The 24707-nt window shown below is 47.3% G+C and overlaps 2 protein-coding genes across 2 annotated transcripts; one reads left to right on the forward strand and one right to left on the reverse strand.

Moving 5' to 3' along the window:
- The first annotated feature begins 1166 nt into the window (after window positions 1-1166).
- LOC110495542 (glycerol kinase) lies at window positions 1167-12945 on the forward strand. The gene is given in 19 exon segments (XM_036951338.1): window positions 1167-1414; window positions 1417-1469; window positions 2534-2607; window positions 2720-2826; window positions 2910-2987; window positions 3099-3178; window positions 3361-3498; window positions 4062-4171; window positions 4283-4349; window positions 6801-6836; window positions 6951-7018; window positions 7145-7187; window positions 7329-7409; window positions 7542-7620; window positions 7925-8021; window positions 8123-8328; window positions 8443-8586; window positions 10653-10739; window positions 11721-12945. Coding segments are annotated over 19 exon segments (1596 nt in total). The 5' UTR covers window positions 1167-1377; the 3' UTR covers window positions 11732-12945.
- A 365-nt stretch (window positions 12946-13310) lies between these two features.
- LOC110497022 (periodic tryptophan protein 2 homolog) lies at window positions 13311-24707 on the reverse strand. Its single transcript, XM_036951309.1, has 18 exons — window positions 24559-24707; window positions 24356-24468; window positions 24005-24199; window positions 23761-23904; window positions 23440-23575; window positions 22849-23072; window positions 22499-22642; window positions 22224-22294; window positions 21994-22130; window positions 21543-21691; window positions 19701-19999; window positions 19274-19454; window positions 18995-19142; window positions 18011-18185; window positions 16063-16281; window positions 15711-15861; window positions 15468-15542; window positions 13311-14130 (listed from the first exon to the last, which is right to left on the reverse strand). The coding sequence occupies exons 1-18, from the start codon at window positions 24574-24576 to the stop codon at window positions 13971-13973; spliced, it is 2739 nt and encodes a 912-aa protein (XP_036807204.1). The 5' UTR covers window positions 24577-24707; the 3' UTR covers window positions 13311-13970.

Below are 24707 nucleotides of genomic sequence, written 5' to 3' on the forward strand. Positions count from 1 at the left end.
GTTCTGTAGTTAGTAGAACAGTGGGGCATTGCAGTTAGATGGTTCTGTAGTTAGTAGAACAGTGGGGCATTGCAGTTAGATGGTTCTGTAGTTAGTAGAACAGTGGAGCATTGCAGTTGGATGGTTCTGTAGTTAGAAGAGCAGAGCGACAGGTGAGGTTGGGTGTGTAACGTTGGGGAGATATGAGCGCAGGGAAAGACTCACCTTAGCATAACTAACAGAAGTTCTAGGCCTAGACAGTTACACTAGGAAAAAAGAGTCATTCTGGTGGCGGCTCCCAAACAAATCTGTGAAATCTACATGTATCATATGTAACCACACAGGTGGGCCTAGGAGCCTGTTGTTAACTTGACTGCATCATGTGTGGGTGTTTTTGTGCAATGTAATTGTCTTTTTAGATATTCAATTACACAAATGAAACATGTGCTACAATTCTACAACTGTTTCATGTACTTTGTAGGGTCTGAAATGAATTTACAAGGCATGTTTTATATACAGTTCCAGATCAACATTTGATCAACACAGATGTCAGCATGTACAGTATATTGTGTTTAACTCAATGTATGATTTTAGCACTAATATTTATTAATTCATGTTTGCACTTTCTATAGTATTTTAAATCATTTTGTTTGTCAGGAGGCAATGTGCACTGTTACATTAGGCTCTTGACTTGTGGAAGATAATTTTTGAACGCTGCCAATCTAACAGTACAGCAATACTACTGCACCATCTAGTGGTCAAATCAAGTACTATGAAAGCGTAATCACACGACAGTTCATTTTTTAAATGTAATTATAATCTTTAGTGGGTGTGATGAATAATCTCTCAATTGAATTGGTGTTCATTTTTTATCATAAGGACATTTGAATGCAAATAAATAATACCTTTTTCAGAAGTCTTACACAATCATTCATGAAATCAATTTATTTTGGAGGCAGTAGCTAAATAGGCCATACATTCCACTCTGATATGTCTACCCAAATTAGTTTGGACGTGCCTCCAAATCTGATTGGTCTATTCGAAGACGCTTCTGACGAGCTGTTAAAGGAAACACCAATCCCTCACGCCATTGGCTATTCGCGCCCTATCCCTGCGCATTGGTTTGGTCTGCGCTATCTGGAATCCTTGGGACGTCCATTGACGTTGATATTTAAAATGGTTACTGTAGGTAAGCGTTATGGTTAGGTAAAAGGGTAGGGACGTCCCAAGGATCCCTGATAGCAATGTTTGGTGCTGCTGCGTCATCAGAAGCAGTCTCACGCATGCGTCTCTGTGAGTTTAAGCGGTCGAAGTGTCAGCAGCTAGGTACAGGCAGCGGCAAAAGAAAACCAGCTACAGTCCAGTGCTAGCCCCGACCACCGCAAGGACACAGGGCACATGAACAGTAGAATGGCTGCGTCTTCGAGCAGGGTAATGCTGGGCCACTCGTTGCTGCCATTGACCAGGGTACGAGCTCGACGCGGTTCCTGGTGAGTTACAACCCCCGCAGTCGCATTGAATGGTTCTTCTTGCCTAACGGTGAATGTCCTTTAAATAACCTAGTTAGACACCCGGTTGATTTCGTTATAACTCTCCGATTAGCTTTTTAATGTAACCTATATAGCCGTACACATTCTATTCTAGTCCTATCGACGGAATGTTTGTGCTTCCTGCAGATGTGTTGTTTAGTAATCGTTCATTCATGCATGGACACGCAGGACTGTAGTGGGACTAACTAAGGGACAGTTCACTCAATTTTCCTAGCTAACTGACTAAATTACTGTCTTCCTCTTGGATGTCATTTCGGCGACATCCTGAACACACACACACACGCCAGCCCTTTGTTGATAGGACTATCCTGTTCTAATGTGTAGCCGCTATAGAAATGCTGAGTCTGTAATTCATTCATTGTGCAGACCAGCACATCCTCCAGTGCCTGAAGTTTGTGTAACAGTAGGCTTGGAGGGACTCTCTCCTTCACTCTGTCCCAGTCCTCCCCCTGCTGCTATTCCCCTATGGCATCTTCTTACCCCACATTGAAACCAGCTGTTGTGTCCTACGGAAGCCAGTTTGGACCAGAATGGACAGGTTGACGGGTCACCCCTAAAATCTCAATGTTTCACTAGCCCTCTGAAGGGCAGGCAGGAAAGGAGGGGTGGGTGTGTGTGAAAGCTAATGACTAACAAGGACACTTTTTGATTTGTTAAAGAGCTATCCGTGTTATTGTTGTCACATTTCCTGGAGAGGTGTCTGCTGTTGAGGATACTACTGTGATGGGGCATGGAGCTGTCTGTCCCGTCTCCCTTAACACTGTCCCCTCTTCTCTCCTCTCCCACAACTGATACATCATAACTCTGTGTGCTGTCTCTCCTGTTGTCGTCCGTCTCTCCTGTTGTCGTCCGTCTCTCCTGTTGTCGTCCGTCTCTCCTGTTGTTGTCCGTCTCTCCTGTTTTCATCTGTTGTCATGAGTTGTTTTTCAGTTCCACTCTGCGGTTTAGGTAGCAGAGATGCTTTGGTCCAGATGTTCACTCCTGTTCTCTCTTCTCATCCCCAGGTGTTCAATGCTAAAACAGCCGAGCTCCTCAGTCACCACCAGGTTGAGATCAACCAGAGTTTCCCCAAGGAAGGGTCGGTACATGCAGCCGTGTTGCCTCTACAAATCCCCTATTAGTTCCATTCAAACTGGATGACCTGTAACCTCTGAGGTCTATTAACCTCTGACCTTTAACCCTCTGTTTAGGTGGGTGGAAGAGGATCCCAAAGAGATTCTGCAGTCTGTGTACGAGTGTATGGAGAGAACCTGTGAGAAACTCACCCAGCTCAATATTGACATCTCCAACATCAAAGGTAAAACACACACACACACACACGCAAATGTTTCCTCATATTACAGACTGTCACTTTCACTCACCAAACGTGAACCTTTCTAGCCATTGGAGTGACCAATCAGAGAGAGACCACGTTGGTTTGGGACAAAGAGACAGGCGAGCCCCTCTACAATGCTATCGGTGAGATATGAATATGTGCCTGTGTTCACATCTCTTTCCTCATGACCTATAAAGCCATCATCTAAGGCCTGGAAGGATTTTAAAGACCCAGGTTGTGCTGGTTGTGTGCAGTGTGGCTGGACCTGCGGACCCAGTCGACCGTGGAGCGTCTGATCAACAAGACACCTGGGAGAAACAAGAACCATTTGAAGGTGAGACGCCGGGGAACACCGACTGCAGACAGTCATGTTTTATCAGGCCTAGTTTATCTGGACGTCAAAGGCAAATGTCCTAGAAACAATCCAACTATTCCAACTATCTGAAGTAAAACAAAAGAATAAGCTCAGTTCTACCTCTGAGGTATGTGTTATAATTGTCCCCCCTCTCTGCTCAGCACAAGACTGGTCTCCCAATCAGTACGTACTTCAGTGCTGTGAAGCTTCGCTGGCTGATGGATAATGTGGACGAGGTCGCTGAGGCAGTCCTGACACACAGAGCCATGTTCGGCACCGTCGACTCCTGGCTCATCTGGGTAGGAGGGACACACCTCTTTAGATGGGGTTTATGATGTCTGTGTGTGAGTGGTAAGGATAGGAAAGGCCCACCATGGCCTTGTCTACTCCAAGACAAGTTGTCCTCTGTTTCTGACTAGATCTTACATGTGTCCAGTAATGTCTGTCCCCCCCCCACAGTGTCTGACAGGTGTCTGACAGGTGTCTGTGTTTCCCCCCCCCCCCCCACAGTGTCTGACAGGTGTCTGTGTTTGCCCCCCCACAGTGTCTGACAGGTGTCTGTTTGCCCCCCCCCCCCCCACAGTGTCTGACAGGTGTCTGTTTGCCCCCCCCCCCCCCACAGTGTCTGACAGGTGTCTGTGTTTGCCCCCTCCCAGTGTCTGACAGGTGTCTGTGTTCCGTCCCCCCCCACAGTGTCTGACAGGTGTCTGTGTTTGCCCCCCCCACAGTGTCTGACAGGTGTCTGTGTTTGCCCCCTCCCAGTGTCTGACAGGTGTCTGTGTTTGCCCCCCCACAGTGTCTGACAGGTGTCTGTTTGCCCCCCCACAGTGTCTGACAGGTGTCTGTGTTTGCCCCCCCACAGTGTCTGACAGGGGGGAAGAGTGGGGGAGTCCACTGCACAGACGTGACCAACGCCAGCAGGACCATGCTGTTTAACATCCACACCCTGGACTGGGACCCAGAGCTTTGCAAGTAGGTGAACATCCAGTACATAGTGTACCCCCTCATACATGTCCATTCAGTGAGACAGACCATATCTTCTGTGTATTTACACTTGTTCCTGTTTTTGACACGTTCTTTCAGGTATTTTGATATTCCAATGGAGATTCTCCCAAAAGTGAGGAGTTCCTCAGAAATCTACGGCTTAATGGTAAGTCCCCATTGTCTTTGTGTGAATGTCTGTGGGTTGGGAGAAGGTGAATTATGAAGCGTTGCTCTGTCTATTCAACATGCTTATGATTATTATGTAACAACCTGTGCTTAGCTGTACTTCTATCCAATCATAAGCATTTATGAATCACATTCGTAGGGCATGTAGTCTGTTTTTCATAGTCTGTACTTGCTTGAGGTGTTGTCACAAGCATTCTTTTGTGTGTGTCCCTGTTGTCTATAGAAAATATGTTCTAGCCTGGTGAGTATTGGGGTCTTCATCGATGTCCTCATCACTGTTAATGCTCTGTCAGAACGTGATCCCCAGTCATCTTGCTTCTGTGTCAGTGACTGAACCATCCAAAGGTGCATTTCCAAGCCATTGAGAAGACGGTTAGATGTGTTGAGCAAGACTTTAAGGCTTTGAGACAAATATATTTATTTTTAGGGAGTTACGCCTCACCCTAAATGTACTTATAGGGATCCCCCCCCCCCTTTATTGTATAGGATGTAAAGCATTTTAAAAGTTTGGGTGAAACAGATTTTCATGGTACACACATAATATATATATATATATTACACACACAAGAGTATGTGGACACCCCTTCAAATTGGTGGAATCGGCTATTTCAGCCACATCCGTTGCTGACAGGTGTATAAAATCGAGCACACAGCCATGCAATCTCCATAGACAAACATTGGCAGTAGAAGGGCCTTACTGAAGAGCTCAGTGACCTTCAACATGGCACTGTCATAGGATGCCACCTTTCCAACAAGTCAGTTTGTCAAATTTCTGCCCTGCTAGAGCTGCCCTGGTCAACTGTAAGTGCTGTTATTGTGAAGAGGAACTATCTCGGAGCAAAAATGGCTCGGCCGCGAAATGGTAGACCACACAAGCTCACAGAACGGGAACGCCGAGTGCTGTAGCGCGTAAAAAATCGTCTGTCCTCGGTTGCAACAATCACTACTGAGATCCAAACTGCCTCTGGAAGCAACGTCAGCACAATAACTGTTTGTTGGGAGCTTCATGAAATGGGTTTCCATGGCCGAGCAGCCACACACAAGCTTAAGATCACCATGTGCAATACCAAGCGTCTGCTGGAGTGGTGTAAAGCTCGCCACCATTGGACTCTGGAGCAGTGGAAACGCGTGAATCACGCTTCACCATCTGGCAATCCGACGGATGAATCTGGGTTTGGCAGATGCCAGGAGAATGATACCTGCCCCAATACATAGTGCAAACTGTAAAGTTTGGTGGAGGAGGAATAATGGTCTGGGGCTGTTTTTCATGGGTCGCGCTATGCCCCCTAGTTCCAGTAAAGGGAAATCTTAACGCTACAGCATACAATGATATTCTAGACTATTCTGTACTTCCAATTTCGTGGCAACAGTTTGATGAGGGCCCTTTCCTGTTTCAGCATGACAATGCCCCCGTGCACAAAGCGAGGTCCATACAGAAATGGTTTGTCGAGATCGGTGTTGGAGAACATGACTGGCCTGCACAGAGACCAGACTTAAACCCCATCATCAAACACCTTTGGGATGAATTGGAACGCCGACTGCGAGCCGGGCCTAATCGCCCAACATCAGTGTCCGACCTCACTAATGCTCTTGTGGCTGAATGGAAGCAAGTCCCCGAAGAGTGGAGGCTGTTATAGCAGCAAAGGGGGGGGGACCAACTCCATATCAATACCCATGGTTTTGGAATGAGATGTTAGATGAGCAGGTGTCCACATGCTTTTGTAGTGTATTTGTAGAACACATCTTGAGTAGTCAGGTCCGACTGAAACAGACACAGACATCCACCAAACCGTTCTGGATCAGATTGGAAATGTACTGGATGGGTGTGTGCTTCCTGCTCCTGTCGTGGCATGCCGCTCCGCTACTGTGGATGATGCCGCCCTACACCTTACTGCAATGCCCCACACCTTGCCCAGGTGTTCAGTGGGCTGCTGTCTACTTCCTGTCTGGCTGCTCCTCATCCTGTTGACATGTTTCTACAAGCTGTTCTGTAAATCTCTTCACTCTTCCACTCAGTTCCATTGCGGTCGTCTCCGTTCCATTTCGATCCCTAGCCCCTTTTGGTGATTTGAGGGTTATAGTGAGTTCAATGGGAGTGAAGATATTTGACTTGTGTGCCTTAAACCATTTGTCTCCAAGACAACCGCATTCGTCTGTCTCCTTCATGCTCTTTGATTGGCTGCATCGAGAACTTCTGTTGGCTGTAGCACCGTACTGTAGAGTAAAACACTTCTACAGTCTGTCTGTACACAAGCAACACATCTACAGTCTGTCCGTACACAAGCAACACTTCTACAGCAGCTTGAAACATCAAACTGACATGGCGTTTTATACAGTCTTTCTTTGCTGGGTCTTGTGGTAACAGAGTAGGCCAGAATTCTACGCTGTGAAGCTGGTTCATTTTTCTAACACGTTTTTGTTTCTTTGACAGAAATCGGGCTCTCTTAGTGGCATACCCATCTCAGGGGTAGGTTTTGAAACATCCTGTCTTACTCTGTTCAAGGTCTCTTATTACATTTCCTGATGTTATGAGGAGTAATTGGCACCTGTTCCCACCAATCTGAACAGTCTTTGTTTACAGTGTCTTGGGGACCAATCGGCTGCTCTTGTTGGACAGATGTGCTTTCAGGAAGGGCAGGCCAAAAACACGTAAGACTTCTCTCCATAAGGTTTTCATAGCTGGTGATATAACCATATATTTGGGATGTACTGTAAGATAGTTTTGAGATATTTTTCTGTGACAAACGTCAGTGACCAGGTATGATTATCTTTCAGATATGGAACTGGCTGCTTTCTACTCAGAAACACTGGAGCCAAGGTGATTTTCTTCCAAATCATCTTTTAAAAAAATGTTAAGATGTGGAACATTCATCTGTGACATCACTCAGCCTAGACAGGTATTTGCCTGTCTCTTGAAAGGTCTGTTTTAACATATCTGTTTAACTGTTATCTCTTGCAGCCTGTCATGTCGGACCATGGCCTACTAACCACGGTGGCATACAAACTAGGTCGAGACAAACCTGCCTGCTACGCGCTAGAGGTAGGCATGGATCATAGATTAAACTTGTACTGCACTATTATGCAGTCATATCTGACCTGATCGGTCTGTTGTCAGTTCTATTTTCTGATTGGTCCTTAATTCCCCTACTGGTCTATGATTGGTCGTTGCCAGGGCTCAGTGGCCATAGCGGGGGCTGTGGTTCGCTGGCTGAAGGACAACCTGGGGATCATTCAGACTTCCACAGAGCTGGGTAAGGGGAAGTCCTTCACAACACTAATAGAGGGGTGTGTTCCAGAACACCTCATGACATAACTCTCTCTCGTCTCCATACCTCTCGTCTCCATACCTCTCGTCTCCATACCTCTCGTCTCCATACCTCTCGTCTCCATACCTCTCGTCTCCATACCTCTCGTCTCCATACCTCTCGTCTCCATACCTCTCGTCTCCATACCTCTCGTCTCCATACCTCTCGTCTCCATACCTCCCGTCTCCATACCTCCCGTCTCCATACCTCCCGTCTCCATACCTCTCCTCCTTGTTTCCTTCATCCTCAGAGAAACTGGCGGCTTCAGTGGGCACGTCGTATGGTTGTTACTTTGTCCCGGCGTTCTCTGGTCTGTACGCTCCCTACTGGGAGCCCAGTGCACGAGGGTGAGTACGTGTCTTTAAATGAGCCCATTCTCTTTCCCTTACATTTGGTAAAGAAGGAACGTTAAATCAAGAAGTGTAAAATATCTCGCTCTCATACACAGGATAATCTGTGGTCTGACTCAGTTCACTAACAAGAGTCACCTGGCCTTCGCTGCATTGGAAGCTGTCTGTTTCCAGACTCGAGAGATCCTGGATGCGATGAACCAGGACAGTGGCATCCCTCTGACCCAGCTCCAGGTGGACGGGGGCATGACCTCCAACAGACTACTGATGCAGCTGCAAGCTGATATACTCTGCATCCCCGTTGGTAAGACTCTCTCTCTGTTTCTTTGTCTCTATAAGTCTGTCTTTCGCTCTCTCTCTTTCACACAAACTATGTTTATGTTAATATCCACAATGATAAGGAAGAATGTGTTTGTAGTGAAGCCCTCCATGCCTGAGACCACTGCCCTGGGGGCAGCCATGGCTGCGGGGGCAGCAGAGGGGGTCAGTGTCTGGAGCCTGCGTCCTGAGGACCTCAGTGAGGTCACCTCTGAGAAGTTTGAGCCACAAATCAACCCTGAAGGTAAGGGACATGTAACGCACTGTTACCTTATTTCAATACTAGCAGTTCCTATTTGTTTGAACACAGACCTACAGTAACAGTCAAACGTTTGGACACACCTACTCATTTAAGGGTCTTTATTTTTACTATTTTCTACATTTTAAAATGATAGTGAAGACAAACTATGAAATAACACATGGAATCATGTAGTAACCAAAAAAGTGTTAAACAAATCAAAATATATTTGAGATTCTTCAAAGAAGCCACCCTTTGCCTGGATGACAGCTTTGCACACTCTTGGCTTTTTTATCAACCAGCTTCACCTGGAATGCTTTTTCAACTTGAAGGAGATCCCGCATATGCTGAGCACTTGTTGGCTGCTTTTCCTTCACTCTGCAGTCCAACTCATCACTCGTCCAAACCATCTCAATTAGGTTGAGGTCGGGTGATTATGGAGGCCAAGTCATCTAATGCAGCACTCATCACTCTCCTTCTAGCCCTTACACAACCTGGAGGTGTGTTGGGTCATTGTCCTGTTGAAAAACAAATGATAGTCCCACTAAGCGCAAACCAGATGGGATGGCGTATCGCTGCAGAATGCTGTGGTAACCATGCTGGTTGTGTGCCTTGAATTCTAAATAAATCACTGTGTCAGCAGCAAAGCACCATCACACCTCCTGCTCCATGCTTCACGGTGGGAACAACACACGTGGAGATCATCCGTTCACCTATTTTGCGTCTCACATAGACACGGCAGTTTGAACCAAAAATCTCACATTTGGACTCATCAGACCAAAGCACAGATTTCCACCAGTCTAATGTCCATTGCTTGTGTTTCTTGGCCCAAGCAAGTCTCTTCTTCTTAGTGGTGTCCTTTAGTAGTGGCTTCTTCGCAGCAATTTGATCATGAAGGCCTGTCTCCTCTGAACTGTTGATGTTGAGATGTCTGTTACTTGAACTCTGAAGCATTTATTTGGGCTGCAATCTGAGGTGTAGTTAACTCCAATGAACTTATCCTCTGCAGCAGAGGTAACTCTGGGTCTTTCTTTCCTGTGGCGGTCCTCATGAGAGCCAGTTTCATCATAGCGCTTGATGGGTTTTTGTGACAGCACTTGAAGAAATTTTCAAAGTTCTTTTAAATGTTCCGGATTGACTGACCTTCATGCCATAAAGTAATGATTTAAATAATATTTATTTGACTAGGCAAGTCAGTTAAGAACAAATTCTTATTTACAATGACTGCCTAGCTCGGCCAAACCCGGACGATGCTGGGCCAATTGTGCACCACCCTATGGTACTCCCAATCACGGCCGGTTGTGATAGAGCCTGGAATCGAACCAGGGTCTGTAGTGACACCTCAAGCACTGAGATGCAGTGCCTTAGACCACTGAGCCACTCGGGAGCCCTGTGATGGACTGTTTCTCATATTTGAGCTGTTCTTGCCATAATATGGACTTGATCTTTTACCAAATAGGTCTATCTTCTGTATACCACATCTACCTTGTCACAACACAACTGATTTGCTCAAACGCATTAAGGAGGAAAACAATCCCCAAATGTACTTTTAACAAGGCACACCTGTTAATTGAAATGCATTCCAGGTGACTACCTCATGAAGCTGGTTGAGAGAATGCAAAGTGTGGCTTCTTTGAAGAATCTCAAATATAAAAAATATATATTTTAGTTTGTTTTGGTAACTACATGATGTGTTATTTCATAGTTTTGATGTCTTCACTATTCTACACTGTAGAAAATGGTTTAAAGTAAAACCCTGGAATGACTGGTACTGTAGGTCAAAAGTATTTGTCTCCATTCTGGAGGTAAGGGACACCACTGTTACCGTATCTCATTGCTTGCCGTTCCTATTCGTTTGAACACAGACATGGGTAAATATATCTGTCTGTCTCTGTCTCTCTATGAACCCTGGAGGTCAGGGAGCCTATGGTAAGGACAATATACATGAACCCAGCAAACTGCAAAATGTTTGCTGTTGTGCCCATGTGAATAAATGGGATGATGTATTTATTTCTGTCTTGCTCTCTCGTGTTCTCCCCCTCTCTCGTGTTCTCCCCCTCTGTGCTCTGTAGAGAGTGAGTTTCGATATGCTCGCTGGAAGAAGGCCGTACAGAGAGCCATGAACTGGGAAACCACTGAACCCATCTCTAATGGAAATGGTAGGGACTGTTCTCCACTTCAATACTGACGGGTTTAATGTAGGCTGCTCCATAATAGCACCGTGTATAACAACCAGGGTCAGTAAGACTGAACAGTGGCGCCCCTAATGAATACAGTGACAGACTGGGTGGCTGTTCCAATTCCTAAAAACACAGTCGACTTCTAAACTGAAAAAGTCCAAGACATTGTAATCTAGAGTGGCGATGTTGTTGAGCTGTAGCCTGGTCCCAGGCCTGTTTGTGCTGTCTTGCCAACTCTTATGGTCATCATCACGCCAATAACCGTAGGAGTTGGCAAGACAGTAGAAATAAAGGGATCTTGGAACAGGCTGGTTAAGCTGTACCTAGAGGTGGTAATTCTGTGTCCCGCTGTTTCTCTCTCTCTCTCTCCTGTCTGGCTTGAATTGGACCTGGGTTTGGACATCGTCCAGGTGAAACTAGTATCTTCAGTAGTGTCCCACTGGGCTTTTACATTCTGGGTAGCATGTTAATGTTAATTGGAGCAAAATACATCGCAGGTCAGTGTCCGCTTTAGTTTGGATGTGCTAACAGTGCATGAGAGAGGTGTGTGTGTGTGAAACATGTACTTTGTATGAGCAAGGATGAATCTGACTGAACAGGTGTGTGGTGTGTACTCTATCATATAGACTAGCTTTTAGTTGATCTGAGGGATAAAGTGGTGTGTTTGTGGTTAATCTGTATCCTTTGTTCTAACTCTAACTCTTGTCCTAACAAAGTTAGACTGACTAGTTAGCTCTCCCAACCTGCTTCTACTGCAACAATCACATGCTTTACCTGATCGTTTCTCCTGCAGTAACACCATAGCACCTGCTAGCTCTTCCTTCCAAGACTTAGCGATACTACCAGCTTGCATCAATTGCATGACATTACCCTGTAGTTTCAATCCCTGGCATTTATAGAAAAACATCCCCTCCTATGTGGCCTGGTTTTATTAAACTCTTTGTGTTTGTTTTTACCTAGGCCACAGGTAGACTGTGGCCCGTGATGCATTGCAGTGGATCAGAAGGGGCGGGTCCAGGAAAGGACACACCCTGCTCTTCTTCAGTTTTCCCGGACCACTCCCTCCCCGTACCTTTGGTTGAATGGCCAAAACACAAACGTTCCAATCCAACCGTTACCTGGGAACCCAACTGTTGGCCTGGAGCCCAGTAGCTGATGGGAACTGTAGTGTGGAATGGACCCAGTATGAATAAATCTGGTGTTTAGGAATGATGTTGCTCTACATCCTAATGGACATTGCTCTTCTTGTGTGACTGCGTGAATGGGGGGTGGTGAATATGGGATGGGTTGTGTATGCAATATCTATCCATGTCATTTTTGGTTCCTTGTTTTTGGTCAACGATCAGTTTGTCGAAGGATATTCACTAATGTAGTGCTGTTCACGGAACACAACTCTTCCTCATCTAATCCAAAAACACAATCTGTCAATTGTAACATTGCCCTGCTGTCACTGTCACACATTCCTCCCTTCACTGTTGTGCTTGAACGAATTCTCCCAATGTTATCTTGGGTTCTGAATGAGTTCTCCCAATGTTATCTTGGAAAGGTAGCCTGATGTTGGTAAGGGCCTTGCAATGAACTGCAATGTGGGTTTCTGGAGCACGTTAGATTTTGTCCTGGGTTTGTTTAGTATGTAAATGGTCTGAGAGATGAACCTTTTCTAACCCTGTTTGGTTGAACCCACTGCCTGGAGAGCAGAACTTGAATCTCGTGGCCCTAAGAAATGGTAATGCAGGGTTATTGTAAAGGACTAGTCTTTGTGGTTACTTTCAAGTTGCCATGTATATAGACAGACTGGTTAAGGATATAGTTGCCCTTATGCACTGATTTGGAGGTGGTTAGTGTTCCCCTCTTAGGGAGGACTGGGGTAAGCTGATCCTAGATCTGGGGCAACTTCACTTCTAAGTGAGAGTTTGTCCCATATGGTACTGTTCTCTATGTAGAGTATAACCTTTGACTGGGACGCAGCCTGAGTAAGGGACCCATTGTATATGATTTAATGTACCAAAAAGAAATGTCTCTATGGCAACTGAATACTACTGTAAATTTGGCCAATGGATGCCTTGTCCAGAGTAAGCATTTTAAACACAGTAAGTAAAATAGATAAAGGTTTCAGGTTGGAAGACACCAGACTTTAAAGGCTGGATTCAATCCATATCTTGGAAGATCTGCATTACAGCTGGTTGAGATTTAAAGGCGATGTTTGGAGACTGTTCACGGTATACGATGACTCAATACGGATTGAATCCAGCAAGGCAGCACAATTCTTGCTTCTGCCTAGTCTGACTGATTTGAGTCTTCATATTTAAAGTCAAATGGAGACCAGTAGTGTTCTTAAAGGAACTTTCAAGCCACTCGAGGGACAATTGATTTCTTTGGTTTCTATTGTCACCGGGTATGATTAATGCATCTAGCTGACCCCTGTACTGTGGACATGTATATTTATCATGTGGTGTTTATGAGATGAACAACCAGTTGTCCAAATGTCAGCCTGTACAGACCTGCATATCAGGGTTAGGAAAATGACTTTCAACTTTAATACAGCTGATGAATAAAAAGGAAATAAAATGGTTTATTTTAGTATCACTAGCAACTCAGCTTGTCACTCAGCCATTCTATAAGATGACAAATATAGAACTGATACTTGGTATCCAAAATAATATTGCATACATTTTCCCCATCACTATTTCAGGTGCTGGTGGTGATCCAGGTAACTTAACACAACTATTCATCAGTCATTTTTCAAACGGTTTACTACAACAAAAACATGTTTACATCTACTTTGTTGTAAATAAACAGATTTTCATTAGCACAGTTTAATCCTTTGTGGTCTGCCACAGTCCTTCTCCTTTGGCCTATTGGTGGCCATCTTGATTTCCCAGAAGGCACTGGGAGAGGCCCTGTGTGATGAGGTCAGTGTCTCTTGGCTACATTCCGATGTTCATCCTAGCATACTACAGTACTTAAAATGCTTGCCCAATACATTGCTTCATTGGAATGTAGCAGTGGTATGCTAGTGTGGATATTGGAACAGAACCTTGTTGAAGCTGCATCACCGTACTCTTGAGTGGCTTCCTCTCCTTGTCTCCTTTCCTTTATCAGTGGTTAGATGTAGAAGAACTGCAGTGGGTCTGCTTCACACCACTCAATGGTTATTCAGGTCAGAGTGGATGAAGGGAAGTCCACCACTCAAGAGGTTGTGGCTGCATCCTACACGAGCATGTCTGTCTCCTCCAGAGAGTCCTCGCTCATCACCTCAGAGTCCTCACTCTCGTCCTTGTCACAGAGAGCGTCCCCCGCTGTCCTCTTCACACCCTTCTGCTTGGACAGGGCGACTGCGTAGCGGATGGTGTACATGTTCCAGTCACAACTGCACAGGACACAGAGACAAATGAACACGACCACATTCTCCACTGATACAGGACACAGAGACAAATGAACACAACCACATTCCCCACTGATACAGGACACAGAGACAAATGAACACAACCACATTCTCCACTGATACAGGACACAGAGACAAATGAACACGACCACATTCCCCACTGTTACAGGACACAGAGACAAATGAACACGACCACATTCCCCACTGATACAGGACACAGAGACAAATGAACACGACCACATTCCACACTGTTACAGGACACAGAGACAAATGAACACAACCACATTCCCCACTGATACAGGACACAGAGACAAATGAACACAACCACATTCTCCACTGATACAGGACACAGAGACAAATGAACACGACCACATTCCCCACTGTTACAGGACACAGAGACAAATGAACACGACCACATTCCCCACTGATACAGGACACAGAGACAAATGAACACAACCACATTCTCCACTGATACAGGACACAGAGACAAATGAACACGACCACATTCCCCACTGTTACAGGACACAGAGACAAATGAACACGACCACATTCCCCACTGTTACAGGACACAGAGACAAATGAACACGACCACATTCTCCACTGTTACAGGACACAGAGACAAATGAACACGACCACATTCTCCACTGTTACAGGACACAGAGACAAATGAACACGACCACATTCCACACTGTTACAGGACACAGAGACAAATGAACACAACCACATTCCCCACTGATACAGGACACAGAGACAAATGAACACAACCACATTCCCCACTGATACAGGACACAGAGACAAATGAACACGACCACATTCCACACTGTTACAGGACACAGAGACAAATGAACACAACCACATTCCCCACTGATACAGGACACAGAGACAAATGAACACAACCACATTCCCCACTGATACAGGACACAGAGACAAATGAACACGACCACATTCCCCACTGTTACAAGACACAGAGACAAATTAACACGACCACATTCCCCACTGTTACAGGACACAGACACAAATGAACACGACCACATTCCACACTGATACAGGACACAGAGACAAATGAACACGACCACATTCCACACTGTTACAGGACACAGAGACAAATGAACACGACCACATTCCCCACTGATACAGGACACAGAGACAAATGAACACGACCACATTCCACACTGTTACAGGACACAGAGACAAATGAACACGACCACATTCCCCACTGTTGCAGGACACACACACACACAGATCTGTACCGAGACAAAACATAACTTTGTGAGAAAAGAAAAAGTTAAAATAAGAGAGAGGTGTAATATATTTGGACTTACAGTTTTGAGAGATCCTCAAAGTGTTTCTGAATACTCTTCTGCAGTGACTGAATGGTGGGGAGAACAGCTCCTGACCTGATCACCACAAACCAGTGTTTATCAGTCTGCCCTCTGCTGTGGCTTCACAATCCTTTAAATGACTCTACAAGATGGCCTGTCTCCTCTCAGTAAATGGTCAACTGTTTTTGATACGGAAGAAAACAGGCTTATTTCTATGGTGTGTTTGTGGCCAGCAGTACCCACCTGGTTTTGAGTTTCTGTCCATGCTGCGTGAGGAGAGACTGGGACCAGCTCAGGTAGAACTGCAGGTGACCACATCGCTCCAGGGCTGATGCTATGAAACCTAACAGTTTCTCTACATAGACGTCAGGCAGGGAGCCGCACACCACGGTGACTAAAACACACACACACAGGACATGCTGATGGCGTGTGACTACTTCCATGATAATCTACTCGTCTGTGGTTACAAAAAACTAACTCTTACATCCTCCAATACCCAACCTCTCATTTTTACAAACAAGTACAGATCGCAGCACTTTTTACCAGAAATTAAAGTCACATGACATTATTCAATTAAATGCCCATGAGCACTCACTCTGGTGGTGTGGCACGGCCTCCAGGACTTCTTGTGTGAGGGCGGTCTCGTTGAGGCGGAACGCCAGCACGATGGCTGCTGCCCACTTGGCCTGGCGCAGCTGTCGGCGGACGCTGGCGGGGGTCACGTCCAGGTCAAGGTCGTAGGGGTCAAATACCAGCGCCCCGTCCAGAGAGTAGGTTAGCAGACCCTCCGTGGAGGTAGCAGCCCAGCTACGACCTGAGAAAAGAGAGAGGTGGAGGGAGAAGAGAGAGGTGGAGGGAGAAAAGAGGTGGAGAGAGGTGGAGGGAGAAGAGAGAGGTGGAGGGAGAAGAGAGAGGTGGAGGGGAAAGAGAGAAGAGAGAGGTGGAGGGGAAAGAGAAGAAGAGAGATGGAGGGGAAAGAGAGAAGAGAGAGGTGGAGGGGAAAGAGAGAGGTGGAGGGAGAAGAGAGAGGTGGAGGGAGAAGAGAGAAGAGAGAGGTGGAGAGGAAAGAGAGAGGTAGAGGGAGAAGAGAAGAGAGAGGTGGAGGGAGAAGAGAGAAGAGAGGTGGAGGGGAAAGAGAGAGGTGGAGGGAGAAGAGAGAAGAGAGAGGTGGAGGGGAAAGAGAAGAGAGAGGGAGGGGAAAGAGAAGAGAGAGGTGGAGGGGAAAGAGAAAAGAGATGGAGGGGAAAGAGAAGAGAGGTGGAGGGGAAAGAGAAGAGAGGTGGAGGGGAAAGAGAAGAGAGGTGGAGGGGAAGAGAAGAGAGGTGGAGGGGAAAGAGAAGAGAGGTGGAGGGGAAAGAGAAGAGAGGTGGAGGGGAAAGAGAAGAGAGGTGGAGGGGAAGAGAAGAGAGGTGGAGGGGAAGAGAAGAGAGGTGGAGGGGAAAGAGAAGAGAGGTGGAGGGGAAAGAGAAGAGAGGTGGAGGGGAAAGAGAAGAGAGGTGGAGGGGAAAGAGAAGAGAGGTGGAGGGGAAAGAGAAGAGAGGTGGAGGGGAAGAGAAGAGAGGTGGAGGGGAAAGAGAAGAGAGGTGGAGGGGAAAGAGAAGAGAGGTGGAGGGGAAAGAGAAGAGAGGTGGAGGGGAAAGAGAAGAGAAGAGAGGTGGAGGGGAAAGAGAAGAGAGGTGGAGGGGAAAGAGAAGAGAGGTGGAGGGGAAAGATAAGAGAGGTGGAGGGGAAAGATAAGAGAAGAGAGGTGGAGGGGAAAGAGAAGAGAGGTGGAGGGGAAGAGAAGAGAGGTGGAGGGGAAAGATAAGAGAGGTGGAGGGGAAAGATAAGAGAGATGGAGGGGAAAGAGAAGAGAGGTGGAGGGGAAAGAGAAGAGAGGTGGAGGGGAAAGAGAAGAGAGGTGGAGGGGAAAGAGAAGAGAGGTGGAGGGGAAAGATAAGAGAGGTGGAGGGGAAAGAGAAGAGAAGAGAGGTGGAGGGGAAAGAGAAGAGAAGAGAGGTGGAGGGGAAGAGAAGAGAGGTGGAGGGGAAAGAGAAGAGAGAGGTGGAGGGGAAAGAGAAGAGAGAGGTGGAGGGGAAAGAGAAGAGAAGAGAGGTGGAGGGGAAAGAGAAGAGAAGAGAGGTGGAGGGGAAAGAGAAGAGAGGTGGAGGGGAAAGAGAAGAGAGGTGGAGGGGAAAGATAAGAGAGGTGGAGGGGAAAGAGAAGAGAGGTGGAGGGGAAAGAGAAGAGAAGAGAGGTGGAGGGGAAGAGAAGAGAGGTGGAGGGGAAAGAGAAGAGAGAGGTGGAGGGGAAAGAGAAGAGAGAGGTGGAGGGGAAAGAGAAGAGAGGTGGAGGGGAAAGAGAAGAGAGGTGGAGGGGAAAGAGAAGAGAAGAGAGGTGGAGGGGAAAGATAAGAGAAGAGAGGTGGAGGGGAAAGATAAGAGAAGAGAGGTGGAGGGGAAAGATAAGCGTTGACATTGGATATCCGTGGTACAGAACGATGCACCAGGTGGACTCTTCAGCAGAACCAGCTCAGATGAGACACTTGTAATCCTGATACTAACCAGTAGGAGAGAAGCGGAGAGAGCTCACTCTGATTTCAGGCTTGAAATGGCGAGAGCTCATGTCTCCTTTCCTAACCCCTGGCAGACTGAGCTCTACCCCGTCCCCATCGCCCACCCCCTCATCCACCAGCGCCAGACTCCCAAACTCTGTCATTTTCCTCCGGTCCAAGAACTCCTGAAGGAGATAGAAAACAGACGAGATCAATCTCACGCAACATCTGACCAGAAGACAGCTAGCCGCCATTCTATTAGCACAGTGTACTGTGTATATGCTCTGTAGGTGTACTGTATATATGCTCTGTAGGTGTACTGTATATATGCTCTGTAGGTGTACTGTATATATGCTCTGTAGGTGTACTGTATATATGCTCTGTAGGTGTACTGTATATATGCTCTGAAGGTGTACTGTATATATGCACTGAAGGTGTACTGTATATATGCTCTGTAGGTGTACTGTATATATGCTCTGAAGGTGTACTGTATATATGCTCTGTAGGTGTACTGTATATATGCTCTGTAGGTGTACTGTATATATGCTCTGTAGGTATACTGTATATATGCTCTGTAGGTATACTGTATATATGCTCTGTAGGTGTACTGTATATATGCTCTGTAGGTGTACTGTATATATGCTCTGAAGGTGTACTGTATATATGCTCTGTAGGTGTACTGTATATATACTCTGAAGGTGTACTGTATATATGCTCTGTAGGTGTACTGTATATATGCTCTGTAGGTGTACTGTATATATGCTCTGTAGGTGTACTGTATATATGCTCTGAAGGTGTACTGTATATATGCTCTGTAGGTGTACTGTATATATGCTCTGAAGGTGTACTGTGTATATGCTCTGTAGGTGTACTGTATATATGCTCTGAAGGTGTACTGTATATATGCTCTGTAGGTGTACTGTATATATGCTCTGTAGGTGTACTGTATATATGCTCTGTAGGTGTACAGGTCAACCTGTGGTCACTATTGTACCTCCATGGCGTCCAGGGACAGGTTGCAGGAGATCTCAAACTTCTTCATGAGGATCTGTTCTCTGATGTTGTAGATGCAGACAAACTTGGACTGGCCTCCAGCCAGGATGGACTCCCCGTCTGCAGAGTAGCACAGCGATGTGAAGGACCTGGAATACACAGTACGGGTGGCCACACTTAATGCCCGAAGGGAAGGTAATTGCTAAGAGGCTGCCAGGGAAATGAACTGTTGGTCCAATAACCAGGACCCTGGCAGAAACACACAGGTTATTCCACTCACTTGCCCTTGGCAGACTGTTTGGAGGTGATCTTCTCGGTCTCCTTGCGTCCCATCTTCAGGTCGTGGCGTCCGCTGATCGAGCCTGTCTGATTGGCTGACTGGGGGCTCCAGAAGGAGATCTCTCCGTCCAGCGTGGCCACGGCCAGCTCCTGACCATCCGGCCGGTACGACACCGCCAGGCCTGCACAACCAATCGGACACAGAGACATTCATTCAGTGTTTCCCCTACTACCATTACTTCCGCTGAATCCCAAATCGTCTCTACACTCGGCCACACTACGACTAAGTGTCTGTCTGGAAACAACTAACAACTCTGGATTAGGAAAATTAGGAAGAAATGCTAATTTAGCAGGAAACTATCCCATTAACATGACTGTCAGTCAGAGAGCTGTGGAAGGGACTGAGGGGAGACTGAGGCGGGACTTACCATCAGAGGTGAGACGGAGCGTCTCTTTGGTCTGCCAGCTGTCCATCATGTCCCAGAGGCGGACCGTCTTGTCCCATGATGCACTGGCCAGGATGGACTGCACCGGGCTGAAACACAGACAGCTCACCGGGCCCTCGTGGCCCCCCAGGACCTCTAGCAGGCGTCCAGTTTGCATGGACCAGATGAAGACCTCGAAGGAGTCCTGGGCCCCAGCGCTCACCAGGTCCCCGCTCGGGTCCACCGCCAGAGACGAGAACTGGGCCGGCCGCGGAGACGTGAACGTACGGAAGTTACGGTACCTGTGTAGATACAGGAGTTCCAGACAATCAACTATCAGTATGAACCACTCATTAACCATAGAGCCTGTGTCTCTATGAAACCTTCCTAGTGGATGTGATTGAAATCAACTATCAGTATGAACCACTCATTAACCATAGAGCCTGTGTCTCTATGAAACCTTCCTAGTGGATGTGATTGAAAGGGAAAACATGTTTCCTGGAAGGTTTATATAATGTTGCATTGCTAGTTTGTTGTCGTTTTAATTGAGTATTGTGCATGTCTGTCTTAAACAGGTTTGTGGTGTGGTGTGTAGGCGTGGTGTGTAGGAGTGGTGTGTAGGAGTGGTGTGTAGGCGTGGTGTGTAGGCGTGGTGTGTAGGCGTGGTGTGTAGGTGTGGTGTGTAGGCGTGGTGTGTAGGCGTGGTGTGTAGGCGTGGTGTGTAGGCGTGGTGTGTAGGAGTGGTGTGTAGGCGTGGTGTGTAGGCGTGGTGTGTAGGCGTGGTGTGTAGGCGTGGTGTGTAGGCGTGGTGTGTAGGCGTGGTGTGGAGGCGTGGTGTGTAGGTGTGGTGTGTAGGCGTGGTGTGTAGGCGTGGTGTGGTAGGCGTGGTGTGTAGGCGTGGTGTGTAGGCGTGGTGTGTAGGCGTGGTGTGTAGGTGTGGTGTGTAGGTGTGGTGTGTAGGCGTGGTGTGTAGGCGTGGTGTGTAGGCGTGGTGTGTAGGTGTGGCGTGGTGTGTAGGTGTGGTGTGTAGGCGTGTAGGTGTGGCGTGGTGTGTAGGTGTGGCGTGGTGTGTCGGTGTGGCGTGGTGTGTAGGCGTGGTGTGTAGGCGTGTAGGCGTGGTGTGTAGGCGTGGTGTGTAGGCGTGGTGTGTAGGCGTGGTGTGTAGGTGTGGTGTGTAGGCGTGGTGTGTAGGCGTGGTGTGTAGGTGTGGTGTGTAGGCATGGTGTGTAGGTGTGGTGTGTAGGCGTGGTGTGTAGGCGTGGTGTGTAGGTGTGGTGTGTAGGTGTGGCGTGTAGGTGTGGCGTGGTGTGTAGGCGTGGTGTGGTGTGTAGGCGTGGTGTGTAGGCGTGGTGTGTAGGTGTGGCGTGGTGTGTAGGTGTGGCGTGGTGTGTAGGTGTGGCGTGTAGGCGTGGTGTGTAGGTGTGGTGTGTAGGTGTGGCGTGGTGTGTAGGTGTGGTGTGGCGTGGTGTGTAGGTGTGGTGTGTAGGTGTGGCGTGTAGGCGTGGTGTGTAGGCGTGGTGTGTAGGTGTGGCGTGGTGTGTAGGTGTGGCGTGGTGTGTAGGCGTGGTGTGTAGGTGTGGTGTGTAGGCGTGGTGTGTAGGCGTGGTGTGTAGGTGTGGCGTGGTGTGTAAGCGTGGTGTGTAGGCGTGGTGTGTAGGTGTGGCGTGTAGGTGTGGTTTGTAGGCGTGGTGTGTAGGTGTGGTGTGTAGGCGTGGTGTGTAGGTGTGGTGTGTAGGCGTGGTGTGTAGGTGTGGTGTGGTGTGTAGGCGTGGTGTGTAGGTGTGGCGTGTAGGTGTGGTGTGTAGGCGTGGTGTGAAGCGACCTTCACCAGGTGTCTTCTCTTACCTGTGCAGGTCGAAGGCTCGGACCGTTCCATCCAGGGAGGCGCTGACGATGACAAAGCCTCTGGAGGTGAAGGTGACATTAGTGACAGAGCTGGTGTGTTCTGTGAACGTGACGAAGCACAAGCCGCTGGTCATGTTCCACACTTTCACCTGAAACACAGAAAACCATCAGCATTCACATGCCTGTTTGAAAACACAGGAAAATCCTGCTGTTACCTAACCATAGAATCATTTGGGGGTGCTTATACTTGTTGTATAATTAAATTGTGTTTCTTGCATATCTCAACTCCCCCTAAAGCTCCCGCAGGGAGTGGGGTCACGGCCAGGGTCACTATTTTCATGACCTTGGTATTCCAAAAATGTCGTATCATTCAGCCAACGTGGTTTGGCACAACAGAACAACGGAGATACAGCAGCTAACAGGCCATGGAGAAAAACGTATAAGAACTCACTTTCCCATCATCCCCTCCTGTAGCGATGTACTGTCCGTCGGGGGAGTAAGCCAGGGCGGCCATGTTGTTGAAGTGTCCCTGCTGTTTGAACACGTAGGATTCACTCTGCCACTCCCACACCAGCAGCTGGCCCAGACCTGGACAACACACGGTCACATGTCACACGGGTAATTGATGATATTTGGGATGTGCTAGTTGGGTATGTTAATTGAGACACCATGAGACCATACCTGAGCAGCCAAAGCCTATCCAGTCGCCAGAGCTGTTCATTGACACTGTGGCGATCCTCTGGTCTGAGATACTGAGAGAACACATGAAAACATACAGGCTCAGTTATTGCTACTAGTCAATAATACAACAAAACCTAATTGTCTTAACAACTTATGATGAATGACACCCACAAGCAAGAACTGCAGACTTGGGGCCTGAATGAAACTGGTCATTGAGTGGTTCAACAGTCAAGGAGTTAGTGTGTGTGCGTGTGTCTGTGTGTATGACCCCTGACCTTAGGGAGTGGATGAGGTTGAACTCGGGCAGTTCGTGGAGATGGAAGATCCCCGAGGCGAACCCAGTCACCAGGATGTGTGTGGGCTTGTGGAACGCTGCAGCCGTCAGGTTGTTGAAGTCACCCTCCTTGTTAAAGAAGTGTCTGATGGAGACCAACACAACAGGCAGCGTCCAATCAGAAACCAACCTCACATCGGTAACACTCAGTCGGCCCAAAACAAATGTAAGTATCATCAATGTTTATTTGTAAATGGCTTGGTAAGAGTTGGTTAGACTCCTGGCCAGACAAGCCGTTGGCAGTCTGCTGCTGTACCACAGATACTTCAACATGTTTGTGAGATGACATACTTGCTCCTCTGTTTGTATCTGACGTTCTTGGTTCCCTCCTTCTCCTTGGGTCTTTCTCCTTTCCCTCTGATCACCTCTCCTCTGGGCTCTTCCTCCTCTCCTTCTCCTCTCTCCTTCTCCTCTCCTCTCTCTGCTGGTAGCCTGGTCTTTCTCAGAACCAGCCCGTCCAGCTCCGTATCACTCTCCCACACACACAGCGTCCCATCCTGGCTCACTGTGTACAACTGGAACACACACATGTTCAGCAGGTCACGATGGAAACATGTACACACACACACACACACTTAAAGGGATACTTTGGGGTTTTGGCATGATAGCAGATACCCATACACTTCAAGTCATTGTGCTACCTCTAACGTCCTTCATACTGGACACAGAGACATAAACATGGTATCCACCAGTTTGTCAGACTCTGGGGAAGTAGACAAAGGGCCTCGTTGACAACATCCCGAAGCATCCCTTTAACTCACATACGGTAAATGATGCACAAGCAGGTTCCAATCTGCAAACACACACAGGGCACATAGAGAAACCCAGAACATGTTGGACACAGAGAAGGGCTGAGGGGGAAACCCGAGAGAGAACACTCACATCTAAACTGTCCTTCTCGAAGAAGCAGCCCACCATGATGTCCTTGTGTCCCCCCAGAGAGTAGTAGATGAGGTTGGACCAGCGCTCGGCTCCAAACACCCAGGTAGACATGTCTTTGCTGCCCACCACAAAGCACCTGCGTGGGGGAAACAGAGTTAAGGCAGGGGGTTTCTCTCTACTACTACCATTATATAAGGAAGGGTCACAAGACAAAACTGTGTACTGGGGGATGCTAAACTCCAGTGGTCGGGGTAAGCAGTGTTAGCTGGTTTTCCATTGCCAGGCGACATGAAACCTGCTCTAGGTGGGCCAGTGACTTACTTGGAGTCGTCGGTCCAGTCGATGCAGGTGGTCTCATCGTAGGGTCCGTAGTAGCTCTTGTCCAAGACAAAGGCATTGAACTCCCGGTTCCTCCCGGGAGCGTGGTACATCAACGCTACATTCTCCTTGGTTACCACAAACTTCCTGAGGACCAGGAGAGAGTCACACCAACAGACATTAGGCTACATCAGCTGATGTAATGATGTAGCAATGCAGCGTGTGTCATGATGTGTGAGGGACTAACCTGCCATCAGGAGAGAAGCGGATACTGGCCACAGGTTTGTGGAAGTGGAAGTGATGGAGAACAGCCCTTGTGATCAGGCTGATCAGCAACGCTGCTCCATCTTCATCCACCAGTATAGCCAGGTTCCCATCGGGGGAGAGGCCGACACAGGTGATGTTCTTGGCAGTGGACACTGGCAGTGTCTCTGACTTGTTGCTGTTAGAAAGAGAACGTGATCAGTTAGTCTGTTCTCCAAATGCAATAAGTTAAAAACGTATTTTAATCAACACAGTCTTGTAAAGGAATCTAGCTAGCTATAACATGTAGCTAGTTAGCAGATAAAAGGAATCCTATAATCAGATGCCATCTTACTTTTTTAGATCAAAGACGGAGATGCGGTTTCCCACCGGACTTATCACAGAGTTGCCATCCTTGGAGAAACTCAGATTCCCACGACGATACACAGCTCCCAACAAATTGGAAAACTGGAGGCAGAAATTAGAAAGATTAGCTAACTAACTAACTAACCACTAAAGCTAGCAAGCAGATACAGACTACTAAATGGTATCACTTACCCTGTAAGCAAACTTCATGTTGGTAGTTGTTCTCTATATTTGTTATTATTTAAATTATCATAAACATCACAGAAAGACTACATTCATTTATTTCAAGCATGCCACACATGTGTCGGCATGTTGACAGTAGTCATTTCCGTGTATAAAAA

Source organism: Oncorhynchus mykiss, chromosome 18 (genome assembly GCF_013265735.2).
Source record: "Oncorhynchus mykiss isolate Arlee chromosome 18, USDA_OmykA_1.1, whole genome shotgun sequence".
Lineage (NCBI taxonomy): Eukaryota > Metazoa > Chordata > Actinopteri > Salmoniformes > Salmonidae > Oncorhynchus > Oncorhynchus mykiss.